Genomic DNA, 25,249 nt, shown 5'->3' with positions numbered 1-25,249 from the left:
TGAACCTATTTTTGGGTAGTCTTTGAAAATTAACCTAAGTCACAAGATCACTGTTGAAGACAATGAGAACATTTTTGGTTTGAGGAGAAGTGTTATTTTGGCAAAATGTGGATCTGAGAGAACTTTGTGGATGTACCCTCCCCCCACATATTTATTTGGACAGTGGAGCTAAAACATTTAACTTGGCTCCATATTCCAGCATTTTGGTTTTGAGATCAAATGTTTCAAATGAGGCGACAGTACAGAATGTCACCTCTTATTTGAGGGTATTTCAAATCAAAGTTTATTGGTTGCATACACAGATTTGCTGCTGTTATGGCAGCAGGTAAACTAGTGGTTAGAGCGTTAGGCCAGTAACCGAAGGTCGCTAGTATGAATACCCAAGCCGACAACGTGAAAAAACATTTTGATGTGCCCTTGATCAAGGCACTTAATCCTAATTTGCTCCAGGGGCGCCGTACTACCAAGGCTAACCCGAGAATACAGTATATACTTAAACAGTGAGTAAACAACAGAATATGAGGTGACCCGTATTCAATGACTCTGTAAATGGGGAATTAGTCTCAAGGTGCAGGGCAGAGTACCGGGCAGGCAGCCGGCTAGTGATGGCTGTTCAACAGTGATGACATGGAGATAAACTGCTTCTTTCAGTCTCTCGGTATCTGCTAGAAGGGTGACTGAGGTCCTTGATGATGTTATTGGCCTTCCTTTGACACCGAGTGCAGCGTGCACCCGGTGATGCGTGCCCCCCATGATGCATTTTTTCATATATACACTATGTGACCAAAAGTACATGGACACCTGCTCTGAGAATATCTGGTTCCAAAATCAACGGCATTAACATGGAGTTGGTCTCCCCTTTGCTGCTATAACAGTCTCCACTCTTCTGGGAAGGCTTTCCACTAGATGTTGGAACATTGCTGCGGGGACTTGCTTCCATTCAGCCACAAGAGCATTAGTGAGGTTGGGCACTAATGTTGGGCGATTCGGCCTGGCTTGCAGTCGGCGTTCCAATTCATCACAAAGGTGTTCGATAGGGTTGAGGTCAGGCCAGTCAAGTTCTTCCACGCCGATTTCAACAAACCATTTCTGTATGGACCTCGCATTGTGCATGGGGGCATTGTCATGCTGAAACTGGAGGGGCCTAGCCCGAACCATGAAAAACAGCCCCTGATCTTTTGTCCTCTTCCACCAAACTTTACAGTTGGCACTATGCACTGGGGCAGGTAGCGTTCTTCATGCGTCCATTGGACTGCCAGATGGTGAAGCATGATTCATCACTCTAGAGAATGTGTTTCCACTGCTCCAGACTCCAATGGAGGCGAGCTTTACACCACTCCAGCTGAAGCTCGGCATTGCCATTGGTGATCTTAAGCTTGTGTGTGGCTGATCGGCCATAGAAACCCATTTCTTGATTTGTTGGAAAGGTGGCATCCTATGACGGTGCCACGTTGAAAGTCAGGGCTCTTCAGTAAGGCCATTCTACTGCCAATGTTTGTCTATGGCGATTGCATGGTTGTGCGCTCAATTTTATATACCTGTCAGCAACGGATGTGGATGAAATAGACGAATCCACTAATTTGAAGGGGTGTCTAGACACTTTTGGATATAGTGTATCCGTTTACAAATCAAGCACTTTATTTATCTAGTCCTCCCATCTGAAGGTGTCATAGATATTTGGACAAATTCCAAATACTATAAAGTAGTCAAACGTTCAGTATTGGGTTCCATATTCTTAGCACACAATGACTACATCAAGCTTTGAAGTTTGTTTTGGTTGCGTTTCAGATTGTGCCCAATAGAAACTAATGGTAAACAATTGTATTGTGTCATTTTGGAGTCACTTTTATTTAAAGAATAGGTTTCTGAACACTTCTCCATTAAATGTGGATGCTACCATGGATACAGATAATGAATGAATCGTGAATAATGAGAAAGTCTGAGGAACTAGAAAAAGGGACTCCAAAAATGACAATACATTATTTACCGAAACAAACTGCAGATGCATCCAAGTTTGTAGTCACAAGCGTAACATAGTGCTAGGAACAATGGGACCAAGTAAACATTTGACTACTTTAATACAAATGAATTTGTTCAAAAACTTATGACACCTTCAAATATGGGGGATTATATACACAGTGCCTTCATTTCTAAACAGTAAAACATATGAAAATACTGTAAAATAAAAAGGTGACATTCTGTACTGTCACCTCATGAAACATTTGATCTCAAATCCAAAATGCTGGAGTATAGAGCCAAATTAATATTTTATCTTCACAGTCTAAATAAATACACATGGGAGTGTAAAATATGTTATGGAAACTTGCCTAGCAAAGGGTGAGTTACAGCCAAACTGCATACAATTCTGTTGGATCAAGAAGTGCCCAAGGAATAGGTTCAGGATTGATTTTGGACAGGACATGTATATTTTTGCCTCTCTTATATCCAATGGCTTGGTATTTTGTGAAAGTTTTAAAAGGACAGAATAAACTTTGTGGTAATGCTCAGTTTGTACAACACCACCCTGAAGATCTCACAAGACAACACTGCAATTCAGTTATGAAAACTTAGGACACTAAAGAGGCCTTTCTTCTGACTTCTGACTGAAAAACACCAAAAGAAAGATGCTCAGGGTCCCTGCTCATTTGCATGAATGTGCTTTAGGCATGCTGCAAGGAGGCATGAGGACTGCAGATGTGTCCGTACTGTGAGACACCTAAGACTACAGGGAGACAGGACGGACAGCTGATCGTCCTCGCAGTGGCAGAACATGTGTAACAACACTTGCACAGGATCGGTACATCTGAACATCACACCTGTGGGACAAGTACAGGATGGCAACAACAACTGCCCGAGTTACACCAGGAACGCACAATCCCTCCATCAGTGCTCAGACTGTGCGCAATAGGCTGAGAGAGGCTGAACTGAGGGCTTGTAGGCCTGTTGTAAGGCAGGTCCTCACCAGACATCACCGGCAACAAAGTCACCTATGGGCACAAACCCACCGTCGCTGGACCAGACAGGACTGTCAAAAAGTGCTCTTCACTGACGAGTCGCGGTTTTGTCTCACCAGGGGTGATGGTCAGATTCGCGTTTATTGTTGAAGGAATGACCGTTACACTGTGGCCTGTACTCTGGATCGATTTGGAGGTGGAGGGTCCATCATGGTCTGGGGCAGTGTGTCACATCCGACTGAGCTTGTCATTGCAGGCAATCTCAATGCTGTGTGTTACAGGGAAGACATCCTTCTCCCTCATGTGGTACACTTCCTGCTGGCTCATCCTGACATGACCCTCCAGCATTTTCAATCCCATTGAGCACGTCTGGGACCTGTTGGATCAGAGGCTGAGGGCTAGGGCCATTCCCCCCAGAAATGTCTGGGAACGTGCAGGTGCCTTGGTGGAGGAATGGAGTAACATCTCACAACAAGAACTGGCAAATCTGGTGCGGTTCATGAAGAGGAGATGCACTGCAGTACTTAATGCAGCTGGTGGCCACACAAGATTACTTTTGATCCCCCACCCCATTATACAAATATTTACACATTAAGTATGCAGAAAATAAAACGCAGTTGACAATGAGGATGTTTCTTTTTTTGCTGAGTTTATATTACACTGGTCATCCCCAAAGCCAACATCTTTGGCTGCCTTTCCTTCCAGTTATCTGCTGCCAATGACTGGAACGAATTGCAAAAATAACTGAAGTTGGAGACTTTCTCCCTCACCAACTTTAAGCATCAGCTGTCAGAGCAGCTTACTGATCACTGCAGCTGTACACAGCCTGTGTAAATAGCCCATCCAACCAACTACCTCCCTCATCCCCATCTTTGTTTTTCCTGCTCTTTTGTACATCCTCATCTGCACAGATCACGCCAGTGTAAATGGATAAATTGTAATTACATCACAACTATTGGCCTATTTATTGCCTTAACTCATTTGCACACACTGTATACAGATTTTTCTATTGTGTGTTATTGGTTGTACTTTGTTTATCCCATGTGTAAATGTTGTCGCACTGCTTTGCTTTATCTTGGCCAGGTTGCGGTTGTAAATGAGAACTTGTTCGCAACTAACCTACCTGGTTAAATAAAAAAATATTTCAGCTGAGTTCACATCTGGTTGGTTACAAAGCAACCTAGCTAGTCAGGATAGGACTAGACAAGACTTATAGCAACAGCTCTGCATATCTTGCATTGAATCACAAAGTATGCCCAAAACCACAACTTTATTTACAGACGCCAAATCTTATAACAATAACTAAAATAAACTCTTAAAATAAACAAAAAACAAGTAGAATATTCTGAATGTGACAGAAAAGATTAATTTTACCATTTTTGAAGCACACCTACTGTAGGCTACTAGCTAATAAAAACAAACAAGTACTTGACCAAAGGGAGAGTATGGAGTCAAATGTTTCACCAAATGAGTCACACTGATTTCCTTTACCACTGATAATAGCAATAACTGAACTACAGCAAATAGTCTGTCAATCTTGTAAAGATATGGAGGACTCCGTCCCAGACCTTCAAATCATACAAGTCTTGACTGGTACCTCATAGTATGTGTTGTCTTAGGCATTGAAATAAAAATATCTAGCATAAACATTAAGTCAGACAATAGATGTCCCATCTGGCTCCTAGAAGATGTTGTGGGAGGTTTGGCTATTGTAATGCAATACCAAATCATGGTGGCCCTTTCATCATTACAATCATCTGGCCTGTCCATGTAGCCTACAGTAATAGACATGGGAGAAAAGTGGAGTAATGGTGTGAGGGGGATATAAAACATTCTCACAGAGGCAGACGCTCACCGTCTGCTCTCCCTTACAAGTAAATATCATGAGTAGTCCTCGAAAACAGTCACATAAAAATACAGATCTTAAAATTACAGCCTTACAATCAGTAATTGAGGGTTCACTGCAGATGAAATGTAAAACATACGTAGTTCAAAAAAAGACAATGCTATCTAGGTGGACTTGGCAGAGACCAAATGACATGTTGAGTTGGACTGATGCACAGTACATGTGGGTGCCTTTCCTTCAGCCTCCAGGCAGCAGGGCAGAGAGAGAGGGGTGGGAAGGGGGGGAAGGGGTCTCCTGCTCAGACGAATTCCTTGGTGCTGCTAGGGGGGCGGGTGGCGGCGATGGGGTATTTGGGTGTAGGTTTGCCCTTGGGGCATGATGCTGCGAGCATGGCACCACCGATTATGTCCAGGAAGGCTCCAGCCCAGGCAATGAAGATGGCTAAACCAAACTCATACCTAGAGGAGAAGAGGGTTTGTGTTGGTATCAGTACAATTACATACGTGACAGAAAATGGACCACAACTTATATCATTCACCAACTCCAAGACGGTGAGTTAATTATTCCATGTAACTAGAGGGGCAATAAAGAACGGAAGGAGGCCATAGAGGGATTCACCAGTACTTACTTGGAGTTGACAGGGGCGAATGGATTGTAGAACTCTTTGATGATGTTATGAGCAAACCACGAGCAGGCAATAGTTGCAGACAGAGCTATGGAAAGGGAAAAATGTTAGAGGTTAAAATATCCGACCATACAGAGAATTTAGAGCAAATGACATATCCGCCAATTTCAAGGTAACTCACATCCAATCAGCAGGATGATGCCTCCAGTCATGGTGATGCGAGACTTCTTTATTTTGTCATCTCCTCCACAGTTGCTGCACTTCATTCCCATGGTTGCCACCCCCAGTCCAGCCACGGTCACAATGATGCCCACAATCATCAGGGCACGCGTTGCCTGGAGCGCACCTGTAGAGGTGGGAGGACAGAGTGAATACACCAGATTATCCCTTTAGGGTGATATGCCCTACTAAACATTTTCTTTTTCTTCTTTTCAACAGAGAAAAGTTATAGTTTATAGAGGAAGGAGAAGTACAAATGGTCTAGTGAATGAATGACCATGTTAGTTGACAAAATGTTTGATTTATCCACACAGACTTTAGAGGACTCTGCGACAAGTTGTTTTGGTCATAGGAATAAAAGGCTTAACTTGATTTTATAGGCATGTTTAGCTTTAATAGCCAGGTTAAGACCAGAAAGCAGTAGCCACTGAAACTCTTCCACACTGAACTCGTCTCTGCTTCAACCACTCTCTCTCCCAATGTAGGCAGGTGTATAACCCGGTTTTGCATGAACATTGCCATTGAGAGCTTCCGCCATTTTAAAGTTGTCAAGTGGGTGGAGCGTGATCAGACAATGATCAGAGCATAGTCTTCTTCAAATTGCTTTGCCTAGTTTGTAAATGTCCACTGTTTAGTGGCCACAATAAATTAATGGCAAGATTTGGTTCAAAACTCCAGCACTGCAGGTGGTGTGGTAGGTCACCAATATTAGCTTCAAACATCAAAAGAAGATGTACTACTTTTAGAATTAGATTGCATCAATGGTGCTGCCCATGCAGTCACAGCTACAACATTGCGATCTCTATAAATCTCTATGGGTGCAACAGAAACCATATCCAACGGAAAACCTCAAGGGTGGAGTGTGTATGGGTGGGTGATTCTCATGAAACCAGTTTAAAAAATGTCTGTAGCAAATTGAGAAACAAACCGTGATGCATCTGCAAATAATCAACTACCATTCTGGAGGACTAAGATTTCATTTTAGGGAAAGTGTTATTTTAAATACATAAATTTGCCTGAATTGTACAATTTCACCTCAAATTCCCGTAAAGCGTCCGGAATAAAACTCAGGTATTTTTTTAACACTAGAAAAACCTCATTTTAATGAAACACCAAATATGTTGCTGTAGTTTGTCCATAAATCATAAAAATGGTTTACTAGTTGAAGTTTACATGAAACTAATATTTATGCCTACAAACAGTGTGAACGTGTGTCATTACCATAACACTTAAGTTCCTGTAAGATACTCCAATCAGTTTCTAATTAAGTTTTAGTCACCCATGATGCATCATCTAGGAGTAGCCCTTAGATGAGCACAGTGAGTTAAGTTATTTTCTTATGCCTTTAGAATAAGGTTCTTATTCTCAAACACCACCTTCACCCCACTAAAAAGCTCAAACTGGGAAAAAGTTATTTTATAATTTCATTTGAAACATATATTTTTTTCAGTCTTGTGTTTAACTCAGGCCTTCTCATAATTTGGGGTATTTTCTTAAAACTGCATTGTTGGTTAAGGGCTTGTAAGTATTTCACTGTAAGGTTGTATTCGGCGCATGTAACAAATAATTTGATTTGATTCATTAGGGGAGCAATATACGTATTAGAAATACTGATTTGTTTCACTTTTTTGGACTTGTTATGTAATGAGAATTGTGGAAAATGCATATTACCTGAATTAAAAAAATTATAATTAAACTATGAAATAGTTACGTAAAGATCCTAATGTCAGTAATTCAAGAAGAAATTGTGAAAAATTACAGAATACATCTTCATTTTTACAGTTCCGTAAGAATGACCTGTGTTTGTGTTGTATGTGTGCAACCCCTCCCTGGCTCAGTCAGCAAGTCAGGAACAGGTCAGACCAGTCTTGAGACCGGGGGAGTCGGGTTTCACTGAGGGAGACACTCCCTCTCCATGCCGCTAAAAACATTTCCTTCCTCTATTGGCTAGCTAGACCCTCTTACAGCAGATAGACATGGATTTACCTTACAACTGACATTGAGCACATTCACAAGAGCCCAAATCAAAATGGCTGCCTTGAAGTCAGCAAAGTTCTCCAATATTGCATTATAACACCCCAAACAATTCAGGAACCATTTAGACAACATAGCAACATTTGAAACTACTATTAAAATGTGGTTGTGGTTCTGAAAAGCTCTAATCAGTATTGGCATGAGAAACTGTAGGCATACTCTGCAATCTTCACTTACCAGGACAACACGAGGACATTAATGTAAGCAGTTGGCACAACCTAACGCCTTATTCATATCTGGCCATATTTAATCTCCCGGCTATCAGCACAATGAAATTGATATCAAGCTAGTATTTTCTGACTTGTTACATCCGACCACTGGTTTGATAACAGTGCTTATCAGAACTGGCTTGTGTTCATGTTTGCAGATACAATAAAGCATACAAGCAAAAGAGAGAAAGCGATAAGGAGTCTAAAACAATACAGCCTCATCAAAAGGTGTTGTTGATACACAAGTCAAACAAAGCACTTTACAGCCACAAAAAAAAAAAAACTACCATAAACAGTCTAGGGAACTCAAGCAGCCGGAGTCTGGGAGCATAGGGAACTTCACAGGTGTACCATAGGTGAAGTGTCAGAAAACATGAGTGGACTAGATGGCACACCCGCAGTAAGCCACACACTTAACTCTACATCTAGACAGCACAGGGTGTATACTGAGGAAGAGTAATGGAGGACACATTTTTACATTGCGATATAGTGGATAGAGAAAAGACCATAGAATGCATTTACATTTTGCAAGACTAATTGATAAGATAAAGGATCAAGCAATTTAAAAATCAGGGGGAAGTGGTCAGTAAGTGTACTGTAGTCAGAGGCTAACATGTAGCTGTAGCTCCATGTCTAAAATATTGCAATGTCATGATTTACAGTGTTTTGGTATAGGCTAATCATATTCTAACGCGCCCGGACATTTATCTGAAGAGACCGTGCAGAGGAAAGGATGTCAAAGTGAGCGGGCTATTGAAAAACAAGGGACGAGCAGGTGTACAATTACCCTTGGACACTGAGTTGAGTACTAATTCCCACCATAATACAACAGGGCCCGGTTTCACAAAAGTATCTTAAGGCTAAATTCATCGTTATAACCTTTGTCGGAGCAACGTTAAATCTCCGCGCTGTTTCCCCCAAAACGTCGTTATTAATTAAGTTAAAACATTGGTAATCAAATGCCTGCCTCGCCACTCGTAGAACAGCGAAGTGCGCAATTAGATGTTTTTTTTACCCTCCCGCGTCACTACATAAAGCTAAACATGACTCAGTCCCTCTGAAAGCCGATAACTTCAGAACAAAGTTGACAAAGTCGCAAATGTCTTCGCAAAGAGGCTTCCAATTAGGCTAATGTAAACAGCAGGCTATAGGTCCATTTATCATATTGAAATAGCCTACATTTAGTGTCCAACCAATTGAGTTATATTTTGTTACTTGTAGGCAACGGAGTGTAAACTATCTCAATATATTTCACGATGTGTAGCCTGACGTCCCGGTGATTTAATGCATTTGTTATTGGGTAGTCTAAGCTTTACAATTAGCTTCAATATTTGCAGCCATGGGTGGTATATCTCTAGGAAACTGATCCGTTGTCAGTACTGTGAATTGTGACGTTAAGGAAAGATTACGGGAGAAAACGGATCCAAAAGCAGCGCTCATTTTCTTTCGATCCTACCAGTATCGACATGCTCCAATGACGCACTTAGCGACCTCTCTCTACGTGGAGTTTTGGGATACGCATGTTACATCGTCGGCCGTTGTAGGAAGCGCCATCACTTTAGGGAAACCGGGCCCTGGTCATTATCAGATCATACGCCTACTAAATTGATCTTGGTCTTTAGTGGGGTAGGATGAAAAAGGAGAACATTGCTGCCAGTTTTATTCAATATAGGGTATAGAATGTATAATGTGTGGTCCTTGCTAACAGTTCTGTGCACGCAGTTTCATACAGTGCCACCCCTGCATATGGAGTCTTCACTTGCATGTTGACTAAACAGAGCACGATAAATGTGATATTTACCCCCATGCCTGCAGCTCGCACACCCTCGATCACCAACTTGGTCTCAGTATTTCCTATTATTTTATATGTAAATCCAAGACACTCCATTTAGTATGATATATTACGTTTCGAATAGTATGTATTAATTTGTGGATGTCCATTACCCATTTCATATGGCATGTTACAAATCGCAAGCTGTACAATATTCCAATTTGTTGTGGCTAATGTTAACCAGCTCTAGGGGTTCGGGTTTAAGATTAAAAGTTAGGGGAAAGGCTAGCCAACATGTTAGGTATACTGAACAAAACATGTAAAGTGTTGGTCCCATGTTTCATTAACTGAAAAAAAGATCCCAGAAATGTTTACTTATGCACAAAAAGCTTCTCATTTTGTGCACATCCCTGTTCGTGAGCATTTCTCTTTTGCCAAGATTATCCATCCACCTGACAGGTGTGACAAAGACGCTGATTAAACAGCACGATCATTCAGAACTTGCAGCACCCCCCCCCCCCCCCCCCCCCCCCGCACATTTTCCGGGTGGCGCACACATTGCCTTCATTGTTGATTTCCTTCCTAACAATAGCTTTTGACATGTGCGTTGCCATCAAAGCAAGTGCCTGTTATCATTCTAATTTCTGTGCCATGTGCCATGTTATCATTCTAATTTCTGTATATTGGTGTTGTCACTTCTATTCTAGCACACCATATGTTTGGAGAATAATGTGTTTACATGTTTTCAAGTAATGTTGACAAATCTTACATTCCGATTCTTGCATAGATTGTAATGGACACGTGTGTAAAATACTTTGAAGGTTGTACGAATTATGATGAGTTAATTAACAGCCATGTTTGTTGACATCATACAAAGCATTCTGATTGTCACAAACTGTCAGAACAAAGATGTATAACAAAATGAGGTGAAGGTAAGTGAATGATGGTAGATGACATACCCCCTTCAACAAGCATGCTGCAAACAGACCCAAATCATTTTGTAAACTTTGGTTGATGCGTAAAAAAAATAAACATGGTGGTGCGCACAAAGTACCCATCGTCGGCATACTTGACATTTTTTGTGCTTCCCAATTATTTTGATCACTGTTGAGCTCACCCGTGATGTGATGAATAGTACCTAGTAATTGCTATTAGCTAATTCATATTATGGTTTCTGTAAGCCAAGAGTTGGCTAAATACGACTGCTTGTGTTAGGCCACTTTCCACAGTTAGCACTATGACAAATGTAGCCTACATTTTCCAGTTTGGATGAGAACAGTGTTATTCTGTCGCTTCTGTGAATGTCTGAACATTGATTCCAAAAATAAAACTGGTGACATTTTAAAGACTTTGCTTTTATTTTTTACAGAAAAATGTTGCAGAGTGTCCAGCTCAACGCATAATAATTTGAGAATTCCAGATGAACGTTTACTATGTTACGTCTAATCTATGAGACTAGTCTGCAACACGCCCATGGAGCACTAGCCTGCCTATAAGGGTTTTTCCCACAGGCAGAAGAGGACATGGCATAGCCCGGATAATCATTACCGTGTTAACAGCACAAACCAGCCATAGCCACGAACTAATGTGAATACAAGTCATTCATTCAGTGGCCTGTGTTTGATTATATCCCCAGATTGCTGTATTCTCAGAGGTTAGATAGTGAACTGAAAGTGAGATTAAATTAAATATATCAACCCCATAGAGAAAGGGATAAAAAAAATTAAATGTTTAAGATGAATGGAACGCAGAGGGTCTGAGTTGAATAGTAAATGGACAAAGCAACCAAAAGTTTACAATTGAGCATGGACACTAAATATGAGTCATAAATCCAACAACAAGGTGTGTCAACAGGTTTCAAATAATGCATGGCGCATGCTAGCCCTTGTCATGAATCTGTTCCATCAAATTACACAAGTGTCAAAGAAGGAATCTTCTGTAGGGGGCAGTTTTGTTAAGAGAAGCGATGCTCGGGCTGAACATTAACACGCATCGCTTGCAGTAGGTTTTGGGAGCATAAGGACATTTCATACATAAATCGGTGCGAAATTATTTTCAAAAACAAAAAAAAGGTTATATTCATACACCTTTAGAAGTTTAGGGTTCCCTCACGACCATAGTTCTAAGTTACAACGCTTGTTTACTGAAAACAAATATTTGACTACCTGTGCTAATTATCTGTCTCTGAACACCTGTGTGTAAACGAGAGGCCAGCCATTTTTTTGTCAATGAAAAATAGAGTCTGCTGCAAGTGATAAGTATACAGTAAGTGTGTAGTTTGCATTTCTGAAGTTGATTTGATAGGGAAGTAGAGGAATGTGTTTCTAGAAACATAGCGCAATTAAATCAATTCACGTTTAGATGGAGTATTTGGCAGGTTTGGCCTCGAGCCAATTCGCCCTTTAAAAACAGAACATGTAAGACTCCTCTAAGGTTTAACGTTAGTTTCCTTTAGTCCAATATTGGGCAAGGTGCATGCCTCATCCACATAGCGTTAATTCCGTCGCCTTCAACATTCATACAGCATGTTCAACATAATACGTTATATTGCACTCATAGCTCTAAGATCCATACAGGGGCAAGGCAAACGTTCAATACACACACGTTTATACATTAAAACAAATTCATTAGCCTACTTACTGTCAAGTTGCAGAATTGAGTCGTAGACTTTGCATTGGATCTGGCCGGTGCTCTGAAATGCACAAGACATCCATAATCCCTGGTACATAGACACTGCTGTGATGATGTTGTCCCCGACATAGGCGGACATCTTCCACTGGGGCAGGATTGTGCCTACAATTAACCCGATCAGACCTAGTAGCGACAGGGCAAACCCCAAAATCTGGAGTCCCGAGTTGGCCATTATGAACTCCTTGAATCAAACTGAGTTTTAGGAAAGTCACTGTTCTTGTAAAACCTGTAGAAAGTCTAATTGTTTTGTACGAACAAAAAATAAATGACTGTCCACCTGGTTGAGACTAGCAGTCCTCCACGCGTTCACACAATGGATGTCTTAAAAAAAGAAGCTGTTGTTGTAAAATTGTTTTAGAAAGTAGTCAGCGAAATATAAACCCAATTTGGTAGTTTTGCCTGTAAAATGCAAAAGGGACTATTTCTCAGACACCTGTTGAATAGCCGCACCTTGGATATAATGAGGATTTGTCTGCGAATGGGCGTTTTTTAAAGTAGCTTCCTCCTCACAAGGGGCGGGGGACGCGCACAGTTTCGAGTCATCAACAGGTATCTTGAAGACCTGAGGTTTCATGATGTCATGGTATCAGTCACTGCAGAATAGACGCCAACCACAATCTTTTTTTTTAACGAATGCGATATGGCGAATTTAGTGCATTTCTTGTATTGTTTTCCATAAATCAATGGCTGCAACTCCTGTGCGCAGACATAGGCTAGCTAGGGCATATCCCAGGGCACAATGAATGGTATTTTCCAGTTTGCCATTTAGCTTAAAGTAATGGGATATTTTTTCTCTCCACTGCATTGGATGACGAAAGATGCCTCCAGAGAACACTGTTTGCATGGAGATGGTGAGTTTATCGACCCAAAACTTCCCATAATGAAACTTAATATTTGAAATACATATATGTAATATATGTACGAGAATTTTAAATAAATATATATAAATACATTTATTACTCATGTCACATATATTTCATAAATATATTTTCTTAAATGCCATTTTGGCCATCTAAAAAAATATACGTTGTAATATTTGACATATGTACATATATTTACATGTATTACTTATCCATATGTGGTAATATGCATTTTACATACATGTATTATTCAGATAATTATTGACCATATATGCAAATGTGCAGGCTAGAAATACATGTTGACAACATGCTGTGGTAGCTAGCAAAATATATTTCATAAGTATATGTTGACATTTATTTTTATGAAATACAAGATGTATACATTTACCTTAGTTACAGTAGTTAGGCAACATTCAAATGCAACGCATAACACTAAAAAGTTCAACACTATTACACAATAGCATGCTGTAGTATACTTTGAAAAGTTTTAATAAATGACTCATGACTGACAACTAAAGGAGTGCTTTTAATAATCTTTATTTTCAGCTCAAATAACTTGGTCCATTGTTGAATTGTGGCATAGGAGTCACTGGAAGGTTGCATCTGGATAATATATTTTTTTTAAAGTACAAATGACCTCTGTTCACTTCTCATCTGTATTTGAAAATAAGGTATTTAAAGATCAAATTGATACTTACAATGCAGATTCCTTCTCCTGGTCCATTACCAGACTAAGGGTGCGTTAGTAAATTCACTCTGGGGTGCCAGAGTGCGCTCAGAGTGCGCTCTGGACATTTCTAATACAGAACGTTGTCAGATTGTAAATTAGTCAATTCAGAGCGTGTTGCTCTCGGATTGTTCAGAGCGCACACTGGACGCTCTGGCCGAGGAGAAGGGTTGATCTGATCGTTCTGACCTCACAACGGCAGTCAAGCTAACTGGCTAACTACTTCCAGATATAAATGCTGGTTAGGCAGTGTTCATGTTACCCAGAGCTTTGATGACTGTAACTGTCCGAATAGCAACAATTGAAATATGTTTTTTTTGCTGACGTTTACTGACACCGGCCATATTCAACGGGTGTTGAGAGTTCGTAAATGTATCAGTTATCAGTTATTCTGCGCTCTGGCACACTGAGACAAGAGTGCTCTGAAATCGGAGAAGATAGCCAGAGCGAATTTACGAACGTGCCCTAAGTTAACAGTTACCCTGTGGATAATGCAGAGGAGGAGAGTCAGTAAAACATTTCCACAAGATGAAGAATAATATGTTAATATTCATGAACACATTTGTATTTAATTGGGAACTAGCTAGCTAAATGAAACAAAATAATAACTTATATTGGCTGAGGTCTATGCATAGGCCTTGATCCTTCAAACCAGAAGGATCCACTGCAGGGAAAAATAGGATTATTTTTTGCTCTAAACATTTGATCTTTAAATACCTTATTTTCAAATATAGATGAGAAGTGTAGCTAGCGATGTTGCTGTCAGAGAAACTCCAGATAGAACAAGGAGCTAGGATTAGTTGTGAAAATCTTTGGAGAAACCCAGCCCTCACTATAAAGCTATGTAGCTAGCTAGCTAGTAACAAGCAACACATTGCTTGGCAGGCATCATTTAATGAAAGGCCTTACCCAACTAAAATGTTTTGTATTGTTACCCTAATGTTTGAGTGTCCAGTTTTCATTTAGTTAGGGGAGCATTCCATCTATGTTAGCAAAAACCAACTGAGAACCTTTTTTAGAATGTTTTGATGTTAAAGTTAGGAGAACATTCCCTTAATATCAAGCATAACTTACCTAGAACGTGGTTACAATGGCCTCAGAATATACAACATTGATGTTTATGGGACATTGCAAGAACATTCATGTGTCCAGTTTTCTGAGGGTTAAAACAATAATCCATCAACGTCACATCAAACATACACAAAAAAAATGGTTTCCATGTTCTTAGAATATAAGATTTGAATGTTCTAGATGTTAAATGAGAACATGTATGTTTGGTGGGAATTTGATGGAAGATTCTCCTAACCCACAGAAAACTGGACACATTAATGTTCTAGTGAGACTCTTAGGGGAACATTCTCTAAATTTGTGGGAACGTTTGATGTCAAGATTATTTGCATCAATCCAGCTGCCATTTATTTTGCAAACTCCATCACGTGAGCTACAGAAAGGGTAACTACACAAATTTCTTAGATTTTTCCCAGACCTTAAAAGTTGACTCCAAATGTGGTTCAAGCATTGTTGTGGACTTAGAACATCCATTTTTTTTTATTAAAAAGTGTAACTTTGAAAGCAAAAACCTGAAAAATGGGGGAATTGCTGACAAATTTGACATGCTCATTTATCTACATGACCAAAAGTATGTGGACACCTGCTCGTCGAACATCTCATTCCAAAATCATAGGAATTAATATGGAATTGGTCCCCCTTTTGCTGCCATAACAGCTTCCACTCTTCTGGGAAGGCTTTTCACTAGATGTTGGAACATTGCTGCAGTGACTTGCTTCAGTTCAGTTGCAAGAGGATTAGTGAGGTCGGGCACTGATGATGGGCAATTAGACTTGGCTCACAGTCAGCATTCCAATTCATCCCAAAGGTGTTCGATGGGGTTGAGGTCAGGGCTCAGTGCAGGCTAGCCAAGTTCTTACACACTGATCTCGACAACCATTTCTGTATGAACCTTGCTTTGTGCACAGGGGCATTGTCATGCTGAAACAGGAAAGGGCCTTCCCTAAAATGTTGCCACAAAGTTGGAAGCACAGAATCGTCTAGAATGTCATTGAATGCTTTGGAAGTTAAGATTTCCCTTCACTGGAAATAAGGGGCCTAGCCCCAACCATGAAAAACAACTCCAGACCATTATTCCCCCTCCACCAAATTTTACAGTTGGCACTATGCATTGGGGCAGGTAGAGTCCTCCTGGCATCTGCCAAACCCAGATTTGTCCGTTGAACTGCCAGATGGTGAAGCGTGATTCAGCACACCAGAGAACGCAATCCACTGCTCAGGTGTCTTACATGGATCGCATAGGCATGCAAGAAAACACTTGACGTTTCCAAAACTGCAAAGATATTGTCTGTGAGTGCCACAGAACTGATGTTACAGGGGAAACCCAGATAAAAATCCAATCAGGAAGTGCCGCATGCCAATGACTCCTTAAATGGCTGTGAATGGGCCACGAATGAGCTTAGGCTTTCTGTCGCTTCCCCAAGGTGTCGACAGCATTGTGACTTATTTGTAGGCATATCATTGGAAGATTGACCATAAGAGACTACATCTACCAGGAGGTCGCTTGGTGTCCTCCTTTGCAATTATTGCGTAATCTCCAGCTGCAGTATTTTTCCATTTGCTTCTGATGAGAAACCAACTGTCACGACTGATATATTATCGAATAGATATGTGAAAAATACCTTGAGGATTGATTCTAAACAACGTTTGCCATGTTTCTGTCGATATTATGGAGCTAATTTGGAAAAAAGTTTGGTGTTGTAGTGACAGCATTTTCCAGTCTTTTTCTTAACCAAACGTGATTAACAAAACGGAGCTATTTCGCCAACACAAATCATCTTTTTGGAAAAAATGAACATTTGCTATCTAACTGAGAGTCTCGTCATTGAAACCATCCGAAGTTCTTCAAAGGTAAATGATTTTATTTGAATGCTATTCTTGTTTTTGTGAAAATGTTGCCTGCTGAATGCTAGGCTTAATGCTATGCTAGGCTATCAATACTCTTACACAAATGCTTGTGTAGCTTTGGTTGAAAAGCATATTTTGAAAATCTGAGATGACAGTGTTGTTAACAAAAGGCTAAGCTTGTGTTTCAATATATTTATTTCATTTCATTTGCGATTTTCATGAATAGGAAACGTTGCATTATGGTAATGCACTTGAGGCTATGATTACGCTCCCGGATACGGGATTGCTCATCGCTAGAGGTTAAGCAATGGCTTTTCTTCTGTCCACGCTTCCTTAAAGCCCAGCTCTGTGGAGTGAATGGCTTTAAGTGGTCTTATGGACAGATACTACAATCTCCTCTGTGGAGATTTGCAGCTCCTTCAGGGTTATCTTTGGTTTCTTTGTTGCCTCTCTCTGGTTAATGCCCTCCTTGCCTGGTCAGAGATTTTTGGTGGGTGGTCCTCTCTTGACAGGTTTGTTGTGGTGCCATATTCTTTCAATTTTTTAAGAATGGATTGAATGGTGCTCCGGGGGATGTTCAGAGTTTCGGGTATTTTTTTATAACCCACTTCCTGATCTGTACTTCTCCACAACTTTGTCCCTGACCTGTTTGGAGAGCTCCTTGGTCTTCATGGTGCCACTTGCTTGGTGCTGCCCCTTGCTTAGTGGTGTTGCAGACCCTGGGGCCTTTCAGATCAGGTGTATATATACTGAGATCATGTGACAGATCATGTGAAACTTAGATTGCACACAGCTGGACTTTATTTAACTAATTTTGTGGCTTCTGAAGGCAATTGGTTGCACCAGATCGTATTTAGGGGCTTCATAGCAAAGTGGTGAATACAAATGCACGCACCACTTTCTCATTATTATTATTATTATTTATTTTTAAACTAGTTCCCTTTTTCATTTCACTTCAAGAATTTGGGCTATTTTGTGTATGTCCATTACATGAAATCCAAATAAAAATCAATTCAATTTCAATTACAGTTTGTAATGCAACAAAATAGGAAAAACACCAAGGGGGATGAATACTTTTGCAAGGCACTGTATCTTTTATCAGGTGTCTCACAGCTGAGCTGCAGAGGCGTTTTTCAAAGAAGTATTGTGAGATAATGCAAGGGGTCCAGTGTCTCAACCCAAAGAGCACAACATTCTTGAATGAGGAGCCTCTGTTTGCCTTTGCTCAGACCTTCTCGTCAGATTTAGAGGACCTCAGACATGAGGTTCATCAAACCAAGCGGCTTCTTGATAGGAGAGAGAAAAGTGGAAGGGACAGACCGTCTAGTCTCCTTGACTTTGTTGTGTTTGTAGAACCATATAAAGAGGTCTTCAATGAGCTATTTCGACATAAGATGATTTCTGTTGTTACACCAGTCAGCAGTGCTTCTTGCGAGAGAAGCTTCTCAGCTTTACAACCGATTAAAACCCACCTTAGGACAACAATGGTTGATGACAGGTTAAGTCACCTCGGAATTCTCAGTGTTGAGTCAAGGAGGGCACGTTCCCTCAACATGGATGAGGTTGGGAAACATTTAGCCAGTTTTCAACAGAACCGCAGAATATTGCTGTTTTAAATCTACCTAGGATAATTTGGCACTTAGGTGGTCCCTCTGGTCATGATTAAAACCTGCACGGTGTACTAACTAGTACACTGACATTTTAAAACGACAATTTCAAAGGGTACAATGTCACACAGATTCAATTTGGTCTTTATTAGGCCAATTCCTAAACGTTTCTTTGCTATAAACCTAATATATATGATACTGTAAGTTTGTAATATTGATGGGCACCAAAATTATTTATATTTTTCAAGTCTGCTTGATTCCTGGTATGTCAAATTGCAGTGTTTTTTGTTGTTGTTGTAAATTGAATTTTGTAAATAAAACTATGCAATTTATGTAACACACAAATGCTCTTATCTCCTTGGTGCTTGAGCTTTATTTTCTGAAAATATTTTGGATGTTCAACACTTACAGACCCAGATTATATATTAATGAAAACAGAGTGACCCAAGTCTCTCCAGTATGTGAGTACAGTACTGTGTGTGTGAGAGAGAGAAAGAAAGAAAGAAATTGAGCTGCAGTTCCGAGGTAGAGACACTGACTATTCATAGTATGTTAAAGAATTCTAGTGAAGTAACCCTTTTGGACCACACGATCTGCCACATTGAAGAACTTCGGGTTAAGTGAATTATCACTTCTACCTCTAATCAGCAATCATAGGATTCATTCATGCTCATTAGATGCCAGGTTAGGGTTACACACTAATTTTCTGTCATGATCTATGGACCCCCTGAAGTAGCCTTGGCCACCCCCTGCGCACCCCATGTATAAAACTAGTTCCACCACTGGGTGGAGAGGGGTGGATTTGGTTTGTAAAATGAATAAGAGTTCTGGACAAATTAGGAAAGGATGCCTAATCATTATCACTCCTTGTTTGTCATTACAACTAAGATTTCATAGTGGTTATTAGTGAGAATGGAGAGGGGCTATGTCCGGGGGCTTGATGTATGTATCCACAGTTTTTGGGGGGGTTCATTAGGAGAGGAGTTGGAACTAAAAAGCCCCAAAAAGGCATAGTGCCTCAAGTACATAGACGTACTTTGCATGATGTTTATTTTTTATGTAATATCTGCTCAGCCCACATGCCCACACACTCTATATGTAATGTATACAATATCTATATATTTATACTATGATCCTCCCATTCTATTGGGATGCCCACCACCCTCATATGTCATGCCTGCTAAAATGTTTTACTTGGTTCTTCAATGATAGACAAACAGATAAGGGTACCTTAGAATCAAAGTAAAAACCAACTAAATCCAACTTATCACATGGAATATGCACAGGCTCCATAATGGGGAAAAATTATATTATTCTTAAATACTTAAGAGATTTCAGCAAATGTGGTTTTCTTGCAAGAGTTCCTTGTAAAAAAATAAGTAATTTAACATTTAAAGTGGAGTAACATCAGAGGAGTAGACATCCTGATAAATAAGAATACACCATTTCCCCTTATTTCTAAGCACATGGACCAAGAAGGCTGAATTGTTCCTTACATGGTGGAAAATCAACATTGATTTCATTGTATATCCCACCACGGGCAAATCTGGTGTTTGTTCATAGAATTCAAATCCAGACAGGAACTATTATTTTAGCAGATGACCTAAATTATACATTCGATAAGAGTGACAGATGTAGTAATACAAATGTCCAAAGAGGCTGAAAATGTTTATCTCTAAAATAATTTACAGGCCACCTGGAGGTTATTATTCCCAGCTACAAAAGACAAAGACTTTTTCTTCAAAGTAAGAAAAGCTATTCAAGAATTGACTACATTTCTATTTCCAAAATTGCACTCAACAATTCACCGGATTCGTAAATGAATGATGCAGTGCATTCGGAAAGTATTCAGACCCCTTGAATTTTTGCACATTTTGTTAAATTACCGCCTTATTCTAAAATGGATTAAGGTGTTTTTTCCCCTCATCAATCTACACACAATACTCCACAATGACAAAGTGAAAACAGGTTTTTAGAAATGTTTGCAAAGGGTGCAACAGCTCAGCACTTCAGGAGTAATGTCAGTTGGCTTTTCATAGCCGATCATTCAGAGTATCGCTCCTGCTGTCTCTAGAGAGTTGAAAACAGCAGGTCTGGGACAGGTAGCACGTCCGGTGAACAGGTCAGTGTTCCATAGCTGAAGGCAGAACATTTTAAACTGGAGCAGCAGCACGACCAGGTGGACTGGGGACAGCAAGGAGTCATCAGGCCAGGTAGTCCTGAGGCATGGTCCTTAGGGCTCAGGTCCTCCGAGAGAGAGGAGAGAAGAAAGAAAAAGAGAATTAGAGAGAGCATACTTAAATTCACACAGGACACCGGATAAGACAGGAGAAATACTCCAGATATAACAGACTGATCCTAGCCCCCTGTCACAAACTATTGCAGCATTATATTCGGCCCGGACAGGGCCGAACAGGCAGGATATAACCACACCCACTTCGCCAAAGCACAGCCCCCACACCACTAGAGGGATATCTCCAACTTACCATCCTGAGACAAGGCCGAGTATAGCCCACGAAGATCTCCCCACGGCACAACCCAAGGGAGGGGGCACCAATCCGGACAGGAAGATCACGTCAGTGACTCAACCCACTCAAGTGACGCACCCCTCCTAGGGATAGCATGGTAGACCACCAGTAAGCCAGTGACTCAGCCCCTGTAATAGGGTTTAAGGCAGAGAATCCCAGTGGAGAGAGGGGATCTGGCCAGGCAGAGACAGCAAGGGCGGTTCGTTGCTCCAGTGCCTTTCCATTCACCTTCACACTCCTACACTCAATCATATGACCCACTGAAGAGATGAGAGATGAGATGAGTCTTCAATAAAGACTTAAAGGTTGAGACCGAGTCTGCGTCTCTCACATGGATAGGCAGCACATTCCATAAAAATGGAGCTCTATAGGAGAAAGCCCTGCCTCCAGCTGTTTGCTTAGAAATTCTAGGGACAATTAGGAGGCCTGCGTCTTGTGACCGTAGCGTACGTGTAGGTATGTACGGCAGGACCAAATCAGAGAGATAGGTAGGAGCAAGCCCATGTAATGCTTTGTAGGTTAGCAGTAAAACCTTGAAATCAGCCCTTGCCTTAACAGGAAGCCAGTGTAGAGAGGCTAGCACTGGAGTAATATGATGTCACGGCTGTCATCAGGGTGTAAATGACCAAGGTGCAGCTTGGTGAGCGTACATTTTCCTTTATTAATGTAAATGTCTGCAACAAAACAAGAAACAAAGAAACTACCGTGAAGCTTACGAGGGCTATAGTGCCACTAACAAAGATAACTTCCCACAATGACAAAAGGGAACAAGGCTGCCCAAGTGTGATTCCCAATCAGAGACAACAATAGACAGCTGTCCCTGATTGAGAACCATACCCGGCCAAAACATAGAAATACAAAACCATAGAAAACAGAACATAGAATTCCCACCCAAATCACACCCTGACCAAACCAAATAGAAACATAAAAAGGCTCTCTAAGGTCAGGACGTGACATATGATCATGTTTTTTGGTTCTATTCAAGATTCTAGCAGCCGTGTTTAGCACTAACTGAAGTTTATTTATTGCTTTATCCGGGTAGCCGGAAAGTAGAGCATTGCAGTAGTCTAACCTAGAAGTGACAAAAGCATGTGGTTGTCGTAAGAACGGTTGTCGTAAGAATGGGACCAAGGTGCAGCGGATGTTGAGTGAAACAAAAATATACCAATAAATTAAACTAAACGAGACTACGTGATGCAAATGCACAAACATAAAACAATATCCCACAAAAAAACGGGTGGGAGAAATATCTACTTAAATATGATCCCCAATTAGAGACAATGATTACCAGCTGCCTCTAATTAGGAATCATACAAAACACCAACATAGAAAATATAAACTAGAACACAACATAGAAATTATAAACTAGAATAACCCCTAGTCCCACCCTGACCTACTACACCATAGAGAAACAAGGGCTCTCTATGGTCAGAGCGTGACAGTATCCCCCCCCCCCCAAAGGTGCGGACTCCGGCCGCAAAACCTAAAACCAAATGGGGGGTTAGGGGGGTGACTAGTGTCGGTGGCGGCTCCGGTGCGTGTCGTAGCCCCCCCTAGACCCCGGATCCAATCATGGCGCCGGGCTGAACGCCGTGCCTGGACTGGGCACCGGCACAGAGGAAGGTTCCGGCCTTGGAGCGGGACTGGACACCATGCCTGGACTAGCCACCGGTGCAGAGGAAGGCTCCTGCCCTGGACTGGACACCTTGCCTGGAAGCTCCGGACCATTGACCCTCGCAGGAGGTTCCGGACCGTGGACCGTCACTGGAGGTTCAGCACTGTGGACCGTCGCGGGAGTTTCCTGACTGTGGACCGTCGCAGGAGGTTCCTGACTGTGGACCGTCGCAGGAGGTTCCTGACTGTGGACCGTCGCAGGAGGTTCCTGACTGTGGACCGTCGCCGGAGGTTCCGGACTGTGAACCATCTCCGGAAGTTCTGGACTATGAATGCACACTGGAGGCCTAGTTTGTGAAGCCGGTACAGGTGGCACTGGACTGGTGACACGCACTTCAGGGCGAGTGCGGGGAGCAGGCACAGGACGCACCAGACTGGAGAGGCGCACCGGAGGCCTGGTGTGTGGAGCCGGCACAGGTGGCACCAAGTTGCACCAGACTGCTAACCGGATCCCCTGGTCGGATGTTGAGCAGAACACACTTGCACAACATCTCTCTCATCTCTCTCTCTCCTAACTTCCCCCATGCCTCCTTGACCATCTATGGCACTTCAGGGCAAGTGCAGGAAGCAGGCACAGGACGTACCGGGCTGGGGACACACACTTCAGGGAGAGTGCGAGGAGGAGACACAGGACATACAGGACTGGGGAGGCGCACTGGAGACCAGATGCGTGGAGCCAGCCCAGGTTTCACCGGACTGATGACACGCTCCTCCAAATGTCTGCATTGCCGCCTACTCCTAACCAACTCCATTCTCCGGTATCCCTCCTCACACTGTTCCATCAACTCCCAGGCGGGCTCTAGTACTCTCCTTGGGTCAACCGTCCACCTCTCTATCTCCTCCCAGATATTCTCTGGCTCTTCCCTCTGCTCAGCCGCCAGCTCCATATGCCCCCACCCCCAAAGAATATTGGGGTTTCTGTGGCCGCCGTCCCCGCGTCGTCGCCGTCGCCGTCCAACTTATTTTTCTCATCATTGCACGCTGATTGGTCCTTGTTTGGTGGGATATTCTGTCACGCTTGTCATAAGAACGGAACCAAGGCGCAGCGGATTTTGAGTTCCACATATTTATTTCCAAGTGACACTTCAGCAAAACAAAAATATACCAATAACAAAACAACTAAACGTGACCACGTGGTGCAAATGCACAAACATAAAACAATATCCCACAAAAAAACAGGTGGGAGAAATAACTACTTAAATATGATCCCCAATTAGAGACAATGATTACCAGCTGCCTCTAATTAGGAATCATACAAAACACCAACATAGAAATTATAAACTAGAATACCCCCTAGTCCCACCCTGACCTACTACACCATAGAGAAACAAGGGCTCTCTATGGTCAGAGCGTGACAGTATCCCCCCCCCCCCCAAAGGTGCGGACTCCGGCCGCAAAACCTAAAACCAAATGGGGGGTTAGGGGGGTGACTAGTGTCGGTGGCGGCTCCGGTGCGGGTCGTAGCCCCCCCTAGACCCCGGATCCAATCATGGCGCCGGGCTGAAAGCCGTGCCTGGACTGGGCACCGGCACAGAGGAAGGTTCCGGCCTTGGAGCGGGACTGGACACCATGCCTGGACTAGCCACCGGTGCAGAGGAAGGCTCCTGCCCTGGACTGGACACCTTGCCTGGAAGCTCCGGACCATTGACCCTCGCTGGAGGTTCCCGAACCGTTGACTGTCGCTGGAGGTTCCGGACCGTGGACCGTCGCAGGAGGTTCCGGACCGTGGACCGTCGCTGGAGGTTCAGCACTGTGGACCGTCGCGGGAGTTTCCTGACTGTGGACCGTCGCAGGAGGTTCCTGACTGTGGACCGTCGCAGGAGGTTTCTGACTGTGGACCGTCGCAGGAGGTTCCTGACTGTGGACCGTCGCCGGAGGTTCCGGACTGTGAACCATCTCCGGAAGTTCTGGACTATGAATGCACACTGGAGGCCTAGTGTGTGAAGCCGGTACAGGTGGCACTGGACTGGTGACACGCACCTCAGGGCGAGTGCGGGGAGCAGGCACAGGACGCACCAGACTGGAGAGGCGCACCGGAGGCCTGGTGTGTGGAGCCGGCACAGGTGGCACCAAGTTGCACCAGACTGCTAACCGGATCCCCTGGTCGGATGTTGAGCCGAACACACTTGCACAACATCTCTCTCAACTCTCTCTCTCCTAACTTCCCCCATGCCTCCTTGACCATCTATGGCACTTCAGGGCAAGTGCAGGAAGCAGGCACAGGACGTACCGGGCTGGGGACACACACTTCAGGGAGAGTGCGAGGAGGAGACACAGGACATACAGGACTGGGGAGGCGCACTGGAGACCAGATGCGTGGAGCCAGCCCAGGTTTCACCGGACTGATGACACGCTCCTCCAAATGTCTGCATTGCCGCCTACTCCTAACCAACTCCATTCTCCAGTATCCCTCCTCACACTGTTCCATCAACTCCCAGGCGGGCTCTAGTACTCTCCTTGGGTCAACCGTCCACCTCTCTATCTCCTCCCAGATATTCTCTGGCTCTTCCCTCTGCTCAGCCGCCAGCTCCATATGCCCCCACCCCCAAAAAAGATTGGGGTTTCTGTGGCCGCCGTCGTCGCCGTCC

General features: G+C 42.6%; 1 protein-coding gene across 1 annotated transcript; it reads right to left on the bottom strand.

The window, feature by feature from the left end:
• Positions 1-4,205: 4,205 nt before the first annotated feature.
• On the bottom strand, positions 4,206-12,872 carry LOC109873485 (claudin-7-B-like). The gene is made up of 4 exons (XM_020465141.2): positions 12,299-12,872; positions 5,607-5,771; positions 5,429-5,513; positions 4,206-5,258 (listed from the first exon to the last, which is right to left on the bottom strand). The coding sequence occupies exons 1-4, from the start codon at positions 12,519-12,521 to the stop codon at positions 5,099-5,101; spliced, it is 633 nt and encodes a 210-aa protein (XP_020320730.1). The 5' UTR covers positions 12,522-12,872; the 3' UTR covers positions 4,206-5,098.
• Positions 12,873-25,249: the final 12,377 nt, after the last annotated feature.

This window comes from Oncorhynchus kisutch, linkage group LG28 (genome assembly GCF_002021735.2).
Source record: "Oncorhynchus kisutch isolate 150728-3 linkage group LG28, Okis_V2, whole genome shotgun sequence".
NCBI lineage: Eukaryota > Metazoa > Chordata > Actinopteri > Salmoniformes > Salmonidae > Oncorhynchus > Oncorhynchus kisutch.
Note: the sequence above shows the minus strand (reverse complement) of the source record. Positions and strands in the feature narration are given on the sequence as shown.

Coding starts and splice junctions, on each gene's coding strand:
- LOC109873485 (XM_020465141.2), bottom strand. CDS start 12,521: ATGGCCAACTCGGGACTCCAGATTTTGGGGTTTGCCCTGTCGCTACTA. Junction 5,772..12,298: donor CTCAATTCTGCAACTTGACA/GTAAGTAGGCTA, acceptor CCACCTCTACAG/GTGCGCTCCAGGCAACGCGT. Junction 5,514..5,606: donor CATCATCCTGCTGATTGGAT/GTGAGTTACCTT, acceptor CCCTTTCCATAG/CTCTGTCTGCAACTATTGCC.